Raw genomic sequence first — 17,287 nt, 5'->3', positions numbered from 1 at the left:
TAGCAAGAAATAATATTTTTTAATGTATACAAAAATAATTTTTAAGATAATACTTTTTATATAAGTATATTATGCCTCGACATATACATAGAGTGTAGTCTTATCATCATTTTTTGTATACATGCAAAGTTACTTAATACTATTAACATTTTATTTTATTTCTTTATTATTTACTATTCGGCTTAATATGGCGTTACGAAAATATTAAATCTTAATTATAAAAACTAAAATTACCAAATTTTAAATAGCAAAATTAAAAAAAATTAATGCCCAAGTAATTGGGCCGAGAGCGTTTTTCCTCTGGGACCCATCTCCAATTAAAATACATTTCTATTATTTTGTGCAAAATAATTAATTAAGGAATGTTAGGTGTATGTTATATATATACATCTTCCATTGTGGTGCAATTTTTATCTAGTTGAAAGAATGTTGCACAATTCTTTAACTCACATCACCACACAATCGGCGTTTAGCTTCCCGATCGTTCCGAGACGGCATGCCGAGCAGCTGCCGCCTCTCGTTAGGAGCTGCGATCGGCTTTTGCAGCGGCGGCCGCTGACGGCGAGGAGCACTGCAGTTGCTGTGAGTAATACATTAACCGGAGGTGGCAAAGGGTACTTGATTTTAATAATATTGGATTGAATTTTTTTTTAATTTAAATGTCAAGTACTATAGGATTTGTCACAAAAATTTGTTGACAGGATGAGTTGGTTTTTCGAACTAGAACAAGAAGTTCGAGAGTATGAATTGGATCAATTTAGAGTGGTGAATAATGCTATCTATTCCAATCTTTGTGAATATGGTAAGATTGCAACAAATATAATTGGTCTTTATTCCATTGGGTAGAAATTGGTTTGATCCATGAATTTAAATTGCGTGTTAGAAATATTATTTATTATTTTATTTTTAGAAAAAGTTATCTAAAAATAATTAAGTCTCATAGGTCACTCCTCCTATCACCTATTGGTTTTCGGATAGAATTTCATGAATTTTTTTATTATGGTATCAGAGCGGGTCGTCGACTGTGGACCAAATTAACTGACCCAACAACATATATGAGCTTTAAATTTGGGATAGTGATCTAATTGGTTAGAAAAAAGTCTAACCCCTACAATGATTACCTTGACCGGTTTGAGAAAGTGTGTTGGCAATTGAAACTAAAAAATAACTCCAACTATTAAACATCAGTGTCTAAAGAAAATTAAAACCACTTATAATTCTCATGGACCACTCCTCTTATCTCTAATTGATATCAGGACGGAATTTTGTGAATTTTGATTAATAATTATTAAAGATTGACAATAAAATGATAAGTTTCAAAGTTTCAAATATAATAATAATATTTCATTATGGTTTTTGATCAAATGGATTAGATTCTAATATTACAACAATATCTATCTTTAACTTATAATGGATTAATAGATGTCTAATGAATATACTACTATACTTAAATTAAAGTAATTCTAGGTCTTGCCAAATCAATTATTTCTCATAGTTACTGAATAATTATTTAATTATGATATTGTGATTGAACAGCTACATACAAACTCCTTCATGAGATCGGTTTTGATGCTGATACAAAGTTAGCAGTGTCCGATGCCACAATCAAATATATCTCACCTTTGAAGGTATGAATTTATCTCAACATTTTCTATGTTAATGTTTTTTTTAATTTTCATTAAAAATTTGTAATATTAATGATTGTTATATTCAAAATTAACTATTTTTAACACCAATGCATTATAAAATATCCGAACTAGTTTTCAGCTAAACATCGACAAAACATTATTTCAAACTTATTACCCTATAATATAGATCATGATATGATTGAAAATAAACAACAATTTTAAAAAAAGGGTAGTCATAAATGTATATAATTGTACGTATATAATCAAACTTTTTTTTAACATTTTACACTGAAAATCGTTTTATAAATATTAATTGCTTTAAAATAAATTTCAAAATCATTTTGCAACATTTCGAAAAAAAATTGAAAATTTAACTTAATATTTGTATATTTAAGCAAAAAAAAAATATTTTCTTACTAAAAATTGTATAATTAATTCGAATCAAGCTCGAAATCATGTTACGGTTTGACATAAAATTTCTATATCACTTCTTTTTTTATTTCTACATATAATACAATAAATAACAAAACTGGTTTTTAATTAAATTCACTTAATTTAAAAATTTAAGGATATTATGTATATGTACAATTTATGTATATTTATCTTTTCGCTTGTTTTTATATACAGAGGAAAGATAGATACTTGCTAAAAGTGAGGTTATATGATTATTCAACTACTCGATTCTTTTTTGAGGACCAAGTCTCCAGGCTACCAGATCATAAGGTTAGTGATTTTTTTTTCTCATTTTAATGCTACGAAATTAATTACTTTAACTACTTTTTTTCGTAGTATATGTGTGCCTGCGTGGTCTTAATATATTCTCTCTATCACTTAAAATAGAATTTGAAGAGTACGAGAAATTTTAATAAAAAGTTATTAATTTATTGTGAGTGAAGAAAGTGTTTAGCATTAGTAACAACTTTTTAAAACAATACTAGCAAGCGAAACAACGAATCTATGGCTTCATAATCGAACCAATAGGTCCAGTCTGATTTAGAACGCTAGTTAGTAATTATTAAAAAAAATACTCCATGGTACAATATGAAAATAATAAATAAATTGATATATCTAGGTAAAATTGTATATCGTGGAGTAGTATCTATGTTGTTGACTTCTAGAATCTAGAGTTCTAGTCAATCACACACTTTTGAAACTAAAATATTAAATCTTGACTTTCAATTTTTTTACAATTGTCTCACAATGGTCATGTTTTAGTTCATACAAAAAAAATAAAATAGCTTTATTTTGTGGTCACGTAATGGAGTATTTGATTTGATTACATTAGTTTCGATTTTGACATCATTTGGTGCAGCCGATTGCATGGGGTACGGCCACATTGGTTCTACTAGACGAGAGGCTACGTCCAACACGAATCACACCTTCGATGATCTCCCAATTCAACAAATTCCTACTAACACACACAAACAAATGATGCTCGAATTTTTAATAAACTTGGATTATTGTATTTGTATTGTTCTTGCTATATTGGATATTGTATTTTTGTGTCGTGCTTTGGCGTTGAAGACTTTTTTTTATGTGTGTCAGCACGTACAACAATAATGTAATAAATCTTTATTGGTTACGAGATTTTATGAAACTTTATTTTGAAAGTTAAACAGACAAAAAATAAATCATAGATTCATAGTCATTATACGTGGTGCAACTTCTGGATGAGCTCATCGGAGATGATTGTCGGAGAATACTCCCAATTGTTGGAATGGGAGGCGTTGGTAAGACCACTCTTGCCAGAAATCTATATGAACAATCAGTTGTGGTGCATCATTTTGATGTTCGTGGTTGGGTTAATGTATCTCAAGAGTATAATTAATGCTGAGTGATTTGCTTTCACAAGCACTTTCTTGTCTGTGACGATCGTCTAACAATAAAAGTGATGATCAACTAGGTGGAGAGTTGTGCAGTGTAGCACAGCAACCCCTGTTATTTCGAATATATTTTATTTTTTATTCATATGTAAATAATAACAGAAGTTGTGGTGCTACATTGCACAGCAGAGGATCCCAACCCTAAGAAGAAAAAATATTGTTTTATCGGAAACTCCCTGATGAAGCAATTACCGAGCAATATTTGTGCTTGAAAAGTGCTCGGTATATCCCCGTTTACCAAACACTTTCGCCTTTTACGAATGCTGCTAATTTAACACTCCATGTATCATAATTGTCCATATGTGTGTGTCTTAAGTAGTATTACTATTATTCCTTAGTTTTCTATCCACAGTAGTATAAAATTTGAAAATGGGAAACCCAACAAGAGACAAACAAGATTATTAATCCCAGACACGAAACAACGCTCCGTTTTCTTCGCAGATGTTGAAATTTTTGTCGACCTGTCTCTCTCTCTCATCTCTACATTTTGTCCAAATCCACAACTTGCACATGCACAATATATGCATATCTCTACTTCACAAATCAAAATATTATTTCTATATTATCTCTACATCTGTATTAAGTACTAGTACTTCTTTAAATATTACTACTATCTCTCAAATTTTCAAGCAAAACAATACATCAAAAAAAAAATGAACTTGAGCCCAATCTTGTGCACAATCCTGCTTGCTGCAGTGATAGCATGGGGAGTGAAATTACTGAATTGGGTCTGGCTGAGGCCGAGAAGGCTGCAGAAGCTGCTGACGCACCAGGGGCTTAAAGGTAATTCGTACCGGCTTCTTCTCGGAGACATGAAGGATCTCATCTCAGTGATCAAACAAGAACAGTTCAAACCCATCCAACTCTCCGACGATCTTGCGCCGCATATGTTTCCTTATTTTCACCAAATCATTAGCAAATACGGTAAGATTTCTTGTGTGTGTGTGTGTGTGTGAGAAAGAGAGAGAGAGAGATTCTACTTTGATTCTTCCTGGCTTTGATAGTTCATCATTTAATAAGATGTATGCATCACATGAGTTTGAATCTCGAGGAGGAAATTTTTGTTAGTATTTTTTTAGTACAGTTAATTTCACGTAAAATACAGTAACTTTATAGATTCGTTGCGGTGTGTTTGCGATAATCATGTATGCAATAGGTAAGAATTGGATCAAATTAAGCATCACATGAGTTCGAATCTTCGTTGGTAGCGAAAAATTTCATATCTATAGCACGATTAATTTGATGGGAGTATAGTAATTTTATTGATTAAAAGTGAATTGTTTTCACGATAATTAACCGTATATATGCAACAGGAGAGAATTGTTTCATATGGTTTGGACCGTCGCCGAGGTTGATTATCAGTGATCCGCAGCTCATGAGAGAGATTCTTGCGAGGCCGGATATTTTCCAGAAGCCGCTACCCGATCCAATCGGGCAGACGGTGGCCGGAGGGCTGCTGTATCTTGAGGGCCAGAAATGGGCGAAACATAGGAAAATTATCAATCCAGCTTTTCACATGGACAAATTAAAGGTAAACATAAAATCTTTGTTTGTTTTTTAAGTATTTTGTAAGATTCATTGTTGCCATTGGTGCAGAGTATGGTGCCGGTGATCGGTTTGAGTTGTTTGGACATGATTGGGAAATGGGAGGCTTTGGTGGGTAGTGATGGTGGCGGAGGTGATTCGGCGGTGGAGATCGACGTGTGGCCCTTTATTGAGGATTTATCGGGCGACGTGATCTCGAGGGTGGCGTTCGGGAGTTCCCATAAGAAAGGGAGGAGAATATTTGAGCTCCAAAAGGAGTTGGTGAAGCTCGTTTTGGAGGTCATTCAGTTCATGTTCATCCCCGGTTGGAGGTAACTATAGCGTCAAAGTGTTTGGATAATTGAGCTTCGGAAATTAAATTTGTCACCCAAAAAAAATCCTTATAGGGAACGTCACGAGTTTTAATACGCAAATGATAAAGTATGAGAGAGAAAAATAGTTTAATTAACATCAGTTAAGAGTGAGAATCATATTAATTAGCACTAGTATTTAGTTATATTTGCTTGTTGGTATATTTCTTAATTAAGATGGTGTATATAGGTAATGCATTGTGAAATATTTAAAAATAGAAGTGAGCTAATTTTATTGGAACGACCAAAAAATTATAAACTATTTATAGGGACGAAGAAAATTTGTTTAAAATTTTATTTTGACATAAACAATTTTGAAGATCTCATAAGCCTCTGAACATCTAGGTTTGTTCCGACCAAAGCCAACAGAAGAACAAAAGCAATGTCGGAGGAAATCCGATCAGTGCTGAAGGGCATCATCAAGCAAAGAGAGAAAGCAATGGAGAGTGAAAGGGCAGTTGGCAGGGAAGGAGATCTCTTAGGTACATTGATGGAATCGAATAGAGAAGCTCACGGCCTGAGCATCGAAGAAGTGATCGAAGAATGCAAGCTCTTCTACTTCGCAGGCTCGGAGACAAGCTCGCTAGTAGTGGTGTGGACATTGGTGATGCTCAGTAAGCATCAGGAATGGCAAGCTAGAGCGAGAGAGGAGGTTCTTCAAGTGTTCGGTGAGAGACACCCATCTTACGACGGTCTCAGTCGCCTTAAAGTCGTAAGATCGCATCTCCCTCCCTCGACCAGCCCCGGTCTTCGGGCTTTGTGAGCCAAAATCTCACCAGGGTCCAAGACTAAAGGGTCTGGTCTCCATAAAACAGTACTAGTACATTATTATTTTTATTAAATTAAGGGTAAATATTCGATTTTATTTTATAATAAAAGTATGGTAAATGCAAAAAATTAATCTAACATTTCAATTTTGTCTTACTGCCAAAAAATTCAATACCAAATTGCCTCCATATTGTAGTATTTTTTTCTTAATCTACGTGCCTAAAAATAACAGGCTACTCATAATAGGACTGATGAAATGTTACTTAAGAGTAATATATAAACGATCAAAATACTAAGTAATTTTTATTTTGCAGGTGACGATGATTCTGAACGAGGTATTAAGGATGTACCCCTCGGTGCCACTGCTAGCTCGGGCGCCGACGGAGACGGTGAAATTGGGGGACATGACGGTGCCGGTCGGCGTGGACTTGATGCTGCTAATAGGGGCGATGCATCATGATCCGAAGATATGGGGCGATGATGTGAGCGAGTTCAAACCGGAGAGATTCGAGAGTGGAATGAGAGGGCAATCGGGGTTCATGCCCTTCAGCGGCGGGCCTCGTGTGTGCATAGGGCAGAACTTGGGCATGATCGAGGCCAAGATAGCCGTGGCAATGATGCTGCAGAGATTCTCGTTCGAGCTATCGCCCTCGTATTTGCATACGCCGTTCTCGATCATCACCCTCCAGCCCCAGCACGGCGTGCCTTTGCTTCTACGTAAGCTAAAGTAGAGGGTGGACGCAGGAAAAAAAATCATTGGTGGAAGTTGCATTTCTTAAATATCGAGTTTGAGGTTTTTACAAAACTATCATTTGATTTGATTTTATTATAGGGGTTTATGCATAAAAATGTACACACAAAATTGGTATTTAACAATTTTTATAAAATAAAAAATACTAATAAAATTTGTTTGCTTGTGAGCTCTAACCTGCATCTCCAAGATTATATTAGGATCTGAACCATGTTTAAAAATATGATGATAAAGTTATACTACTATTATACTTGGATTATCTCTGGCCCTATGGTTTATTTAAAGGCCATTGTTGGACAATTACCCCATTGTTTAGTAAAAGTAATGACATGCAACTCTTATAACTTTTTGGCTGTCGGCTTGTCTCTCTCTAGAAAGTGAACCTACTTTCTCTACTTCATTTGATTGCCACCTCCAATCAATGTGTCATCATGAAGTCTAGCTTCAAATAATACAACTATTTTATTAACTAATTAATTCATTACCATTAAATAAGTGATTCTCAAAAGAAAAATTATCATGAACAAATTAAAATTGCAAGCTATGGATTCAACGAAATGGCCATAGCTAATTCCAAAGATCCAATGAATACACATGGAGCCTTTCGCAATGTCCAAGTTCCACCTAATTTTTTTAGGGACGTGAGAAGATAATAGTAAAATATGTCATATAATTAAAAAAAACATGGATTTGAAGTTTTCATAATTATAATATCATTCACATTTTTAACCTATTAAAGAAGAAATGTATCCATGCAAACTCAAACAGGTCAAAATTTTCAATTATATCATGAATGCAAAAGTAGTACCAAGATTCATGTGTTAGACACACTAACTTAAAATCATAACCAAAATAAGTGAAACAGTAATGAATTATAGAGTATGAAAACAATGTACTACCTCACTAATCAGCAGGTGTAACATCATGGGCAATTTCGAGACATGTTTAGAGGCTCGGCTGGCTACAAAATGCAAGCATGTATTGATTGGTTCGAAAACTGAAAATCGGAACTGGAGAAGTTGAGGACAGACCACGTTGTCCCTTCTGTCGATGAAGCTTAGACTGCAGCTTCTTTGTCCAGAATCGGTTGCAGGTATCTAGCAAGGAAGCAATGGATATTTCGTCGATTTAGTTACATGTATAGTTACCAATATCACACAACTAGTGCTCAAATATACACTTGCAACATGTAGAGTAGTCTCAAAAGTGGGAAATTAAACACACACATACATACACAGGTAACAAAGTTATGAAGAAACAAATTCAACCAACTCTTCTCCTTTCAGCTTATTCTGAAATTTTGGAACAAATATTCACAGCGATGAATTAAAATCATGTAAACTGCAATACATTTTAACCCCAAGTCTAGGTCAACCAGATAGATGCAAATCCAGGTTCGGATGGGTGACAGAATCAAATAATCAGGTTACTCACCGGTGGCATACCCATAACTACATAACAATTCTCATAGATCTATTGTGGCAAACGTCCAAAATCTTCAGGTGGCCATACCTGCATACCAAAAAACAACATGATAAAGAACGTATTGTACAAAATAAGAAATGATACAGCTCTACAAATACGGAGCTGAACCAAACATACTCTGAGTGAACTATAAACTGAAACCAAGTATAGGAAACTAAAGAAATAAAATAAACTAAACTCTGAAAATTTAACACTAAGTACTCTAATCTGAGAAGGAGCCAAGCCTACGTACACTTATCAGTTGTCGCAAACATAGCAGATAGAAGAATAAAGAGGAAGCTACGCAATACGAATAAGCGACACTTAAAAGGTCACAGTATTATAAATTTAGAGAGCAAATAAATGTCCTTTTATATGATATTTATAAAATTTACACAATCAAGTTTAACAATCAAAATGTAGTTGATAGGTAAAACTAATGCAAAGTTTGGCTTGCTAGTTGCTACAACCCAAGGGCCAAGATCAAAGTCATCCAGCCCAATGAAGCATGCGACGAGGTCAGTTCATACGAGCCAGCATACGTTAGGTCTGCAATGGCTAAAACACCTCAATCTGGGCAGTTCAGTTTGCTTTTTAAGGTAAAGACTTACTCCCTCCGTCCCACTTAAGATGTCCACCTTTCCTTTTTAGTTTGTCCCACTCAAGATGTCCACTTTCTATACTTGGAAATAAATCACTCTCTCCTCTCTCCTTATTAAAATATTCAACAACCTTTTTCTCTCTACTTACTCACAACTACTACTCCTAAAATCCCATGCCACTTGGACATCTTGAGTGGGACAGAGGGAGTATATATTAATATCTCATCACATCCTACATGATGTTGTGCATCTTTCTTCATAGTTTTTAATTGAGCACACCACCACAAGCCAATAACACCAATAGGCACACCGCTATCCTCTACTGTTTCTAGATTTACCGAATTAACAAAATTAGAACAGTGCAAATCACAAAGACACAAACTAACTCATATGGGTAAACAGTGTCAAGTGCTGGGAAATGGGTATTGACCGAAGCCATAAGGTAAGCAAGCATGAAGCTTTCAAGAGCACTAAAAAGTGAAAGTATTGAACAGTTAATTATACAGATATTTAATCAAGAATGTGGCAGCAAGGCTTACTCTACAAAAGACTTTCCCATAAACCAGCCCATAAGGAACGGGACCAAAGTGTCGTGAGTCATTTGATGCATAGATATTATCTCCTTGAATCCACACATGACCTTTTGGTACCTGTCATTCACAAACATTGTATATATCAATATTCCTTGATACTGCAGCATTATTATCCATCAAAAGAAGTTCAACATGTACAGTTCCTTCAGGGGTGAGGATATTTCCACCAGAATTTTAGTATATATTTCAATATAGTTATGTAAATATCAATAGCAGCTAGCTTGTAGTAGTACATATTGTCCACAATAATGTTCAACTTTCGGAAAATTTTCAATTTTTTATACATATCAATATATCCACCAACATTATTGTAAAACCAAAACGCCTTATTTTCATAAATCCAGATATTTTTCCTCTTGCATTCACCCATGCGAGAAAAACAGTTCCTTTAACTTGAACAAGGAACAGATGTGAGAAGATCTAATGTTTTCCACTGAACAAGGAACGCTATATACAAAGTCTATTAAATTTGCGACACTTGTTATTGGACAGACACAAAAGTCATGCTCATCTCATGAAAAATGGTAAGAACATTATAAACCCATGATTCATGGCGCATTCCTCTTAACCAACGACAGACTATGCTCCAGAACCACGAAGACAAGAATCTCAAGGAAGAAGATGCTATTCATAAAGCACTTACAGCCTCTAATTTCAGCAAAGCCACTATTACCATACATGTAACATTGAAGAACAAACACTTGGTTGATACACTACACCTTAGAAGTCAGTGCGCATGATATGCTTAACAAAACCATTCATCAGAGTGTAGCTTTAACTAAAATTCATTTTTAAGTCTATTTAAAGCAGGATTCAAAAATGCATCCAACCAGATTAAAGAACAAAGCTCACTGAAATGCCTGAAAGAAATCCATCAAATTTCTTCAGTCCTCACATTCCCCAAAGGTCTAGCACAACAAAATCATAGTACAAGAATATTCAATTCTATCTGAGCAAAAAAATCTCCTCCCCTCCGAAAAGACACTATCTCAAGACACACACACACACACACACACTCCAAGCATAGAACCAAAGCTAACATGATATGGAGTGTTAAAAAAACGTAATAAAAATCCAAAGATATTCAGAAACCGATAATTCTCAAACTATAAAAAATGTTGGCCATTATCTCATACATACCACCACCGAATTAGACTGATCACCGCGGCCGGAATCCGCCAAGAAGGTGACTGTATCCCCCTCAACGCCGACAATTCGCTTAGTTATGCTCTTCCTAGGATTTTCCGGCGATCGAACCAGAACGACGTCACCGTTTCCCACCTTCCCCAGCAAGGGCGACAGCTTATCAACCAGTAAAACATCGCCCGTGAAATTCAACGTCGGCAGCATGCTAGGGCCATAAACCTTCACAAAATCGAACCAATTAGACGGCGGGAATTCAATGAGAGAGCGATTATCGACCATGAATCGAATCAGAAAAGCTTACTAGGGTTGAAGAGCAAATGTAAGTATTGGTGATGTGCAAAAGGGAAATAAATTGAGCGAAGAGAACGGAGTGGCTCAACACATCCTTAGCAGCTGACTTCCATTGTAGAGCGTATTGTTGCAGCAGTTTTGGAGCTCTCATCGTCTCAAATTTGCGGCCATTAATGGCGCCCAAGCTCGGATGTATTTATATATACGTGTGCGGCGTTTTATGGAAAACTGGTTTTCAGTTTGTGACGTAATAAATATACATATAAAATAGTCATATAACATACGAAAAATAATCATTTATATAAGTATATTGATACTTATTTTACCATTTTTGTTTTAATTATAAAGAAAAAAAATCAAATTTCTTCTCTTGCAACATTCATTTTAACTCGATCAAATTTTCAATATCATATCGAATTAAGGTTTGAATTGCATCTCAGTCATGGTAACTATGGCATCAATCTGAAATTCAAACTGCATCTACTGTAACTTCGCAAGATTGATTTTTTATGAATGTTCAAATTAAAATGCTACTATCAACAATAACTTCAATTTGATTTATTGAAAACGGCCAAATACAAATAATTTATGTTACATGCTAAGTAGTACTCCCTCCGTCCTGCACTACTCGCACATTTCCTTTTGGGCACGGAGATTAAGGAATGAGTGATAGACAAAGTCAACAATTACGGCTGTAGGTATAAATTGTTACTAAAAATGGAAAGAGTGCAAATAACTTGGGACGCCCAGAAAGGAAATAAGTGCAAGTAGTGCGAGACGGAGAGAGTATAAAATTTTATGTCCTAACCATCGATACTCAAATACTCCATAGTTACTACTTAAGTACTAATCAAAGAAAGCAAGATAAAATGGTCAAATTGAAAGGATATGGGCTAGATTAGATTAATATGGATTAAAGAATTATAGTTGGGATACAATTATAATTAGTCCATAAGCCCAACAATCATGAAACCCTAATGACTATTTGTCTATATATAATGGTTATTTATTCTCCATTCCGGGAGAAGAGAAATAGCGTAACATTAGAGAGAAAATACGTAAAGCTTTGTAGAGAATTCCTAGCTTTCTCTATAGAGCGATTGTACCGAGGAATTGTTCCTGCATCGGATCAGAATACACGTGGACCTCGATAGTAGTGGATTCAACTTGCAGGACACAATCGTAGACGAAAACAACACAACAAGTAAGATTTAGTTCCGTTGTGTATTACGTGCTCAACTTGCAATATGATTATGAATCTAGATCTGTTATTCTTGTATGCAATTTCCGCTGCGCTCATTAGATGAATACAAGAATTACTAACAGTGGTATCAAAGCCCAGGGTTCGATTCATAATTAATTTTGTTTCCTAATTAATTTGTGGATGATTTTGGAAATCAAAATTCTGAAATTGGATTTCAAAATTTCTTCACCGATTCTTCCCATCTGGAAAGCAACTGTGATTGGTTGAATTCGCCCCTTCTTCCCCAATCTCCGACGACAAAAAAAAATCTGAGCGTTTCGTCACCTTTTGTTGTCTGCTCAAATATTAATTCCAAATCTCTCCAAAACCATGGAAGAGGTTCCGTCAATATTAATTCAGATCTCTCCAAATCCACCGAAACTTTTGGTAGTTTTCTCTAAAGCAAAAAAAAAAAAAGGGAATCTTGAAGGAAAATATTAAATAAATATTATTTGGAAATAATATATATTTAATATTGATTTGGAATTAGTATTGAATATATTAATTTAGAATTAATGTGAATTGGTAGTCAACGTTAAGTTTGTAATGAAATATTAATTGAATTAATATTTTATAATTTTAATTAATTTAGAATTAATATAATTAAATCCACATTTAATTAGTGAATAAAATTTGATTTTATTTGTTGAGCATTATTTGATATCCTATGTGATAAGCATGCTATTTGATTTATGCTTATTTATTTAACTATAGTAGTTAGAGACCGTGTTATATTATGTCTGGGTAGGCGGCGCCCAGTATGTGTAGTCCGTGTTATACTATGTCTGGGTAGGCGGCGCCCAGTATGTGTAGTCCGTGTTATACTATGTCTGGGTAGGCGGCGCCCAGTAATTGTTTGAAATTTAATATTGGATATTATATTCACAGAACTAGTATCACACTTTTCCCATAAAATATAAGTCTTGTTTTGAAACAAACGCATCGTCCATCATAATTGTTTGATGTTCCTAGCCTTTTCGACCACGAGTTTTACGCCAAAGTGTTTACTCTAAATCTACAAGGCCTAGGCTCATTCATAGATGCATGGTTGGCATCGTGTGATGGGGTTGACTTGCTTAAATTGTTTAGTGACGCCAAAGCGACCTAAATAGTTTATGGATGCATATTAATTGGATTAATAAACCAAGAATTGCAAAATAGTTGTTGCAATTGGCTTGGAGGCCTACCTTGTGATATTATTGTAGTGATCAGCCAAAGCAGGGGCTGCAATAATATAGACTTAGATCTTGGACCACTAAAATTTATATTTGATATAAATTCGTATTTTATGTTTGGGGGCATAATATATGTCAAAATTAGTGGGAGCTAATCAATACAATAAACCCTTGTTTGATTAGTGATGCGAATGTGATCTTTGCATGCTTTTCTAATTTGCTTTTCGTATTATTTTCTGTTCAGATAATATGTCAAACTTATCTTAGGAGTGTATGATGAAAACAAACAAATTGACTAGGTCAAATTTCACGGAGTGGCAGAGAGACTGCCCAAAACTCAAGGCACAAGGTGCAATGAGTGGGTGCTCGGTTATGTTTGTCATTGAGATAAATATGTCTATGAATAACTCACAATCCTGGGTATTGGATACCGCTTGTGGTTCACACATTTGTAATAATGTGCAAGGTTTAATTGACAGCAGGAAAGTGAGACCTGGGGAAGTAGACCTACGTGTTGGAAATGGAGCAAAAGTTGCTGCCGAACGCGTGGGAACTTATAGATTAGATCTTCCCTCAGGACATAGACTAGATTTACATAATTGTTATTTTGTCCCAGTTATTTCAAAGAATATTATTTCCATTCCGATGTTGGACATCGAAGGTTTTTCCTTCCATTTTGCAAACAGCAGATGCTCGTTTTCTAATAATGGATTGTTTTATGGAAATGCCTCTTTAGAGAATGGATTATATATGCTTGAATGCAAACGGGATATTCTCAATGTGCAAAATAAAAGACTTAAGCTATGTAATACGGATAATGCTACTTATCTTTGGCATTGTAGACTTGGTCATATCAATGAGAAAATGATAGCGAGATTGAAAAAGTTAGACTATCTAAATTCATTTGATTTTGAATCATATGGTGCTTGTGAATTCTGTCTCAAAGGAAAGATGACTAATAAACCACTTTCTGGGAAAGGGGTCCGTGCTAATGATGTACTAGAGTTGATCCACACAGATGTGTGCGGACCGTTTCCAACTCAAGCAAAAGGTGGTTATTCGTACTTCATTACTTTCACTGATGATTTGACAAGGTATGGATATGTGTATCTTATGAAACACAAATCTGAGGCCTTTGAGAAATTTAAAGAGTTTAAGTGTGAAGTTGAGAAACAACTTGGGAAAAGTATCAAAACTCTTCGATCAGATCGAGGAGGGGAATACTTGAGCCGAGAATTTCTTGATTACTTGAAATCGCATGGAATTCAGTCAGACTGGACACCTCCTGGTACACCACAAATGAATGGAGTATCTGAAAGGAGAAACCGAACATTATTAGAAATGGTTCGATCCATGATGAGTTTAGCTAGTCTCCCTTTATTTCTCTGGGGTCATGCTTTACTAACGGCTATTTACATTCTAAATAGGGTTCCTTCTAAATCAGTCGAGAAAACACCATATGAGTTATGGTGTGGCAAGAAAGCAAGTCTTAACCATATCCGGACCTGGGGTTGTCCAGCTTTTGTTAAGAAAATGATGACTGATAAATTGGAAACTAAAAGTGAGAAATGTTATTTTGTGGGATATCCTAAAGAAACTAAAGGGTATGATTTCTACTGTCCTGAAAATCACAAGGTGATAACATCAAGGAATGTGACGTTCCTTGAAGATAGTTATGTCTGCAAGGAACAAGGTCAAAATACAGTAGATCTTGAAGAAATTCAAGAACCACAAGTTAACAATGAGGATGAGATATTATCCACTGGATTGGACAATAACTCAGTGGGAGTTTTTGATGATCTATTGGGAGGGGAAATTACTCTTAGAGAGGACCTTAGAGAAACTCTCGAATGACCACCTCAAGACAATGAGATGCATCAAAGACAAGATGATACAATAGTTGCATCACATCTACCTCAAGAAGATCATAGTGATATTCCTGAACCTTCTCACATACAGAATGAACAGCCTGAACCAGAGCAAAACCAACTCAATAGGCCTAGAAGGATTCGTCGTGCACCTGAGAGACTGAATCTAATGGTTGAGAACCAAGATGACGAAGTTGATTTAGATGACGATGAGCCTAAGACCTATACCGAGGCGGTGTCAGACACCGATCGAGAGAAGTGGCTTGAAGCCTTGATATCTGAAATGGACTCGATGTACTTCAACTTAGTCTGGGAACTAGTTGACTTGCCAGATGGAGTTTACCCCATAGGTTGCAAATGGATCTTCAAAAGGAAGAGAGATGCAGATGGCAAAGTACAAACCTACAAGGCTAGGTTAGTGGCAAAGGGTTATAGTCAGCGCGAAGGCATTGACTATGATGAAACCTTTTCGCCAGTTGCTAAGATCAAGTCCATTAGAATATTACTTGCAATTGCTGCATACTACAATTTTGACATTTGGCAAATGGATGTCAAAACCGCATTTCTCAATGGAGAATTAGAAGGCGATGTCTATATGACACAGCCAGAAGGTTTTGTATCGAAAGAAAGGCCGAATGCAGTGTGCAAGCTAAAGAAGTCCATCTATGGACTTAAGCAAGCTTCGAGGAGTTGGAATATTTGTTTTGACAGAACAATCAAATCGTTTGGTTTTGTCAGAAGCAAAGAGGACCCATGTGTTTATAGTAAGCGCGAGAATGGAAACGTTGTCTTCCTCATCATATATGTTGATGACATCTTGATTATGGGAAGCGATCGTTCCATGATGCAATCCGTGAAAGAATGGTTATCTAGTTCCTTTATGATGAAGGATCTGGGTGATGCTTCCTACATCCTTGGAATCAAGATTTATCGAGATAGACCGAATAGGATGTTGGGATTATCACAATCCACTTACATAGACAAGTTGCTAAGGCGCTTCTCAATGGAGAATTCTAAGAAAGGTTTTCTTCCTATGGGACATGGCATTGTATTGTCAAAGAAGGATTGTCCTTCTAATGACAAAGAAAGAGACAACATGAAAAGGATCCCGTATGCTTCGGCTATAGGATCTATTATGTATGCCATGATTTCTACTAGGCCAGATGTGGCCTATGCGCTTAGCATGACAGGCAGATTTCAGCAAAATCCCGGTGAGGAACATTGGAAAACCGTTAAGACTATTCTTAAGTACCTTAGAAGGACTAAAGAATATTTCTTAGTCTATGGTGGACAACCAGAGTTATCAGTTACTGGGTACACTGATGCTAGTTTCCAAACAGACCATGACGACTATAAGTCTCAGTCTGGATATGTTTTTGTCCTCAATGGTGGAGCAGTGAGTTGGAATAGTTCCAAACAAGGTACAACTGCCGATTCCACCACCGAAGCCGAGTATATTGCTGCATCTGAAGCTGCCAAAGAAGCTGTTGCTTTGTTAGAGTTCGTTAAAGAACTGGGTGTCATTCCGAGTGCCAATAGTGCAATACATTTGTATTGTGACAACACTGGTGCTGTTGCGCAAGCAAAAGAACCCAGAGCTACGAACAGGAACAAGCATGTTCCCAGAAGATATCATCTGATCAGAGAAATAATTGAAAGAGGCGACATAAAATTAGAAAGAGTACCCACTGATGATAACTTGGCTGATCCTTTCACCAAACCGTTATGTATAGTAAAACACAACAAGCACTTTGAGAGCTTAGGTGTTAAGCATCTTGGTAGATGGCTTTGAATCAGTGGGAGTTACAGTTTTATATGTCTTAGAAACATTTTGTGTTGGGACAATATTACTTGATCACATTATATGAAAATTTCATTTTCTATGGGTTTTGTGCACTTATTGGAATAATTGTTTTAAATGTTTGATTTTATTCTAAATATTTGTTCCCTTGAATTATGATTGTCGTTAATGGTGTGAGA

At 35.7% G+C, this 17,287-nt stretch overlaps 3 protein-coding genes across 3 annotated transcripts; 2 read left to right on the top strand and 1 right to left on the bottom strand.

Moving 5' to 3' along the window:
- The first annotated feature begins 426 nt into the window (after nucleotides 1-426).
- LOC121777826 (acyl-acyl carrier protein thioesterase ATL3, chloroplastic-like) lies at nucleotides 427-3,165 on the top strand. The gene is made up of 5 exons (XM_042175180.1): nucleotides 427-614; nucleotides 702-802; nucleotides 1,537-1,628; nucleotides 2,256-2,351; nucleotides 2,941-3,165. The coding sequence occupies exons 1-5, from the start codon at nucleotides 427-429 to the stop codon at nucleotides 3,058-3,060; spliced, it is 597 nt and encodes a 198-aa protein (XP_042031114.1). The 3' UTR covers nucleotides 3,061-3,165.
- A 907-nt stretch (nucleotides 3,166-4,072) lies between these two features.
- On the top strand, nucleotides 4,073-7,101 carry LOC121777610 (cytochrome P450 CYP72A219-like). The gene is made up of 5 exons (XM_042174918.1): nucleotides 4,073-4,435; nucleotides 4,825-5,042; nucleotides 5,108-5,367; nucleotides 5,752-6,118; nucleotides 6,489-7,101. The coding sequence occupies exons 1-5, from the start codon at nucleotides 4,165-4,167 to the stop codon at nucleotides 6,903-6,905; spliced, it is 1,533 nt and encodes a 510-aa protein (XP_042030852.1). The 5' UTR covers nucleotides 4,073-4,164; the 3' UTR covers nucleotides 6,906-7,101.
- Nucleotides 7,102-7,692: 591 nt separating this feature from the next.
- LOC121776081 (mitochondrial inner membrane protease subunit 1-like) lies at nucleotides 7,693-11,232 on the bottom strand. Its single transcript, XM_042173210.1, has 5 exons — nucleotides 11,032-11,232; nucleotides 10,725-10,949; nucleotides 9,531-9,641; nucleotides 8,360-8,437; nucleotides 7,693-8,022 (listed from the first exon to the last, which is right to left on the bottom strand). The coding sequence occupies exons 1-4, from the start codon at nucleotides 11,170-11,172 to the stop codon at nucleotides 8,399-8,401; spliced, it is 516 nt and encodes a 171-aa protein (XP_042029144.1). The 5' UTR covers nucleotides 11,173-11,232; the 3' UTR covers nucleotides 7,693-8,022; nucleotides 8,360-8,398.
- Nucleotides 11,233-17,287: the final 6,055 nt, after the last annotated feature.

The sequence above is a fragment of the Salvia splendens genome, chromosome 18 (genome assembly GCF_004379255.2).
Source record: "Salvia splendens isolate huo1 chromosome 18, SspV2, whole genome shotgun sequence".
NCBI lineage: Eukaryota > Viridiplantae > Streptophyta > Magnoliopsida > Lamiales > Lamiaceae > Salvia > Salvia splendens.
The sequence above is the reverse complement of the archived record's forward strand: the minus strand, read 5'-3'. Positions and strand labels throughout refer to the sequence as shown.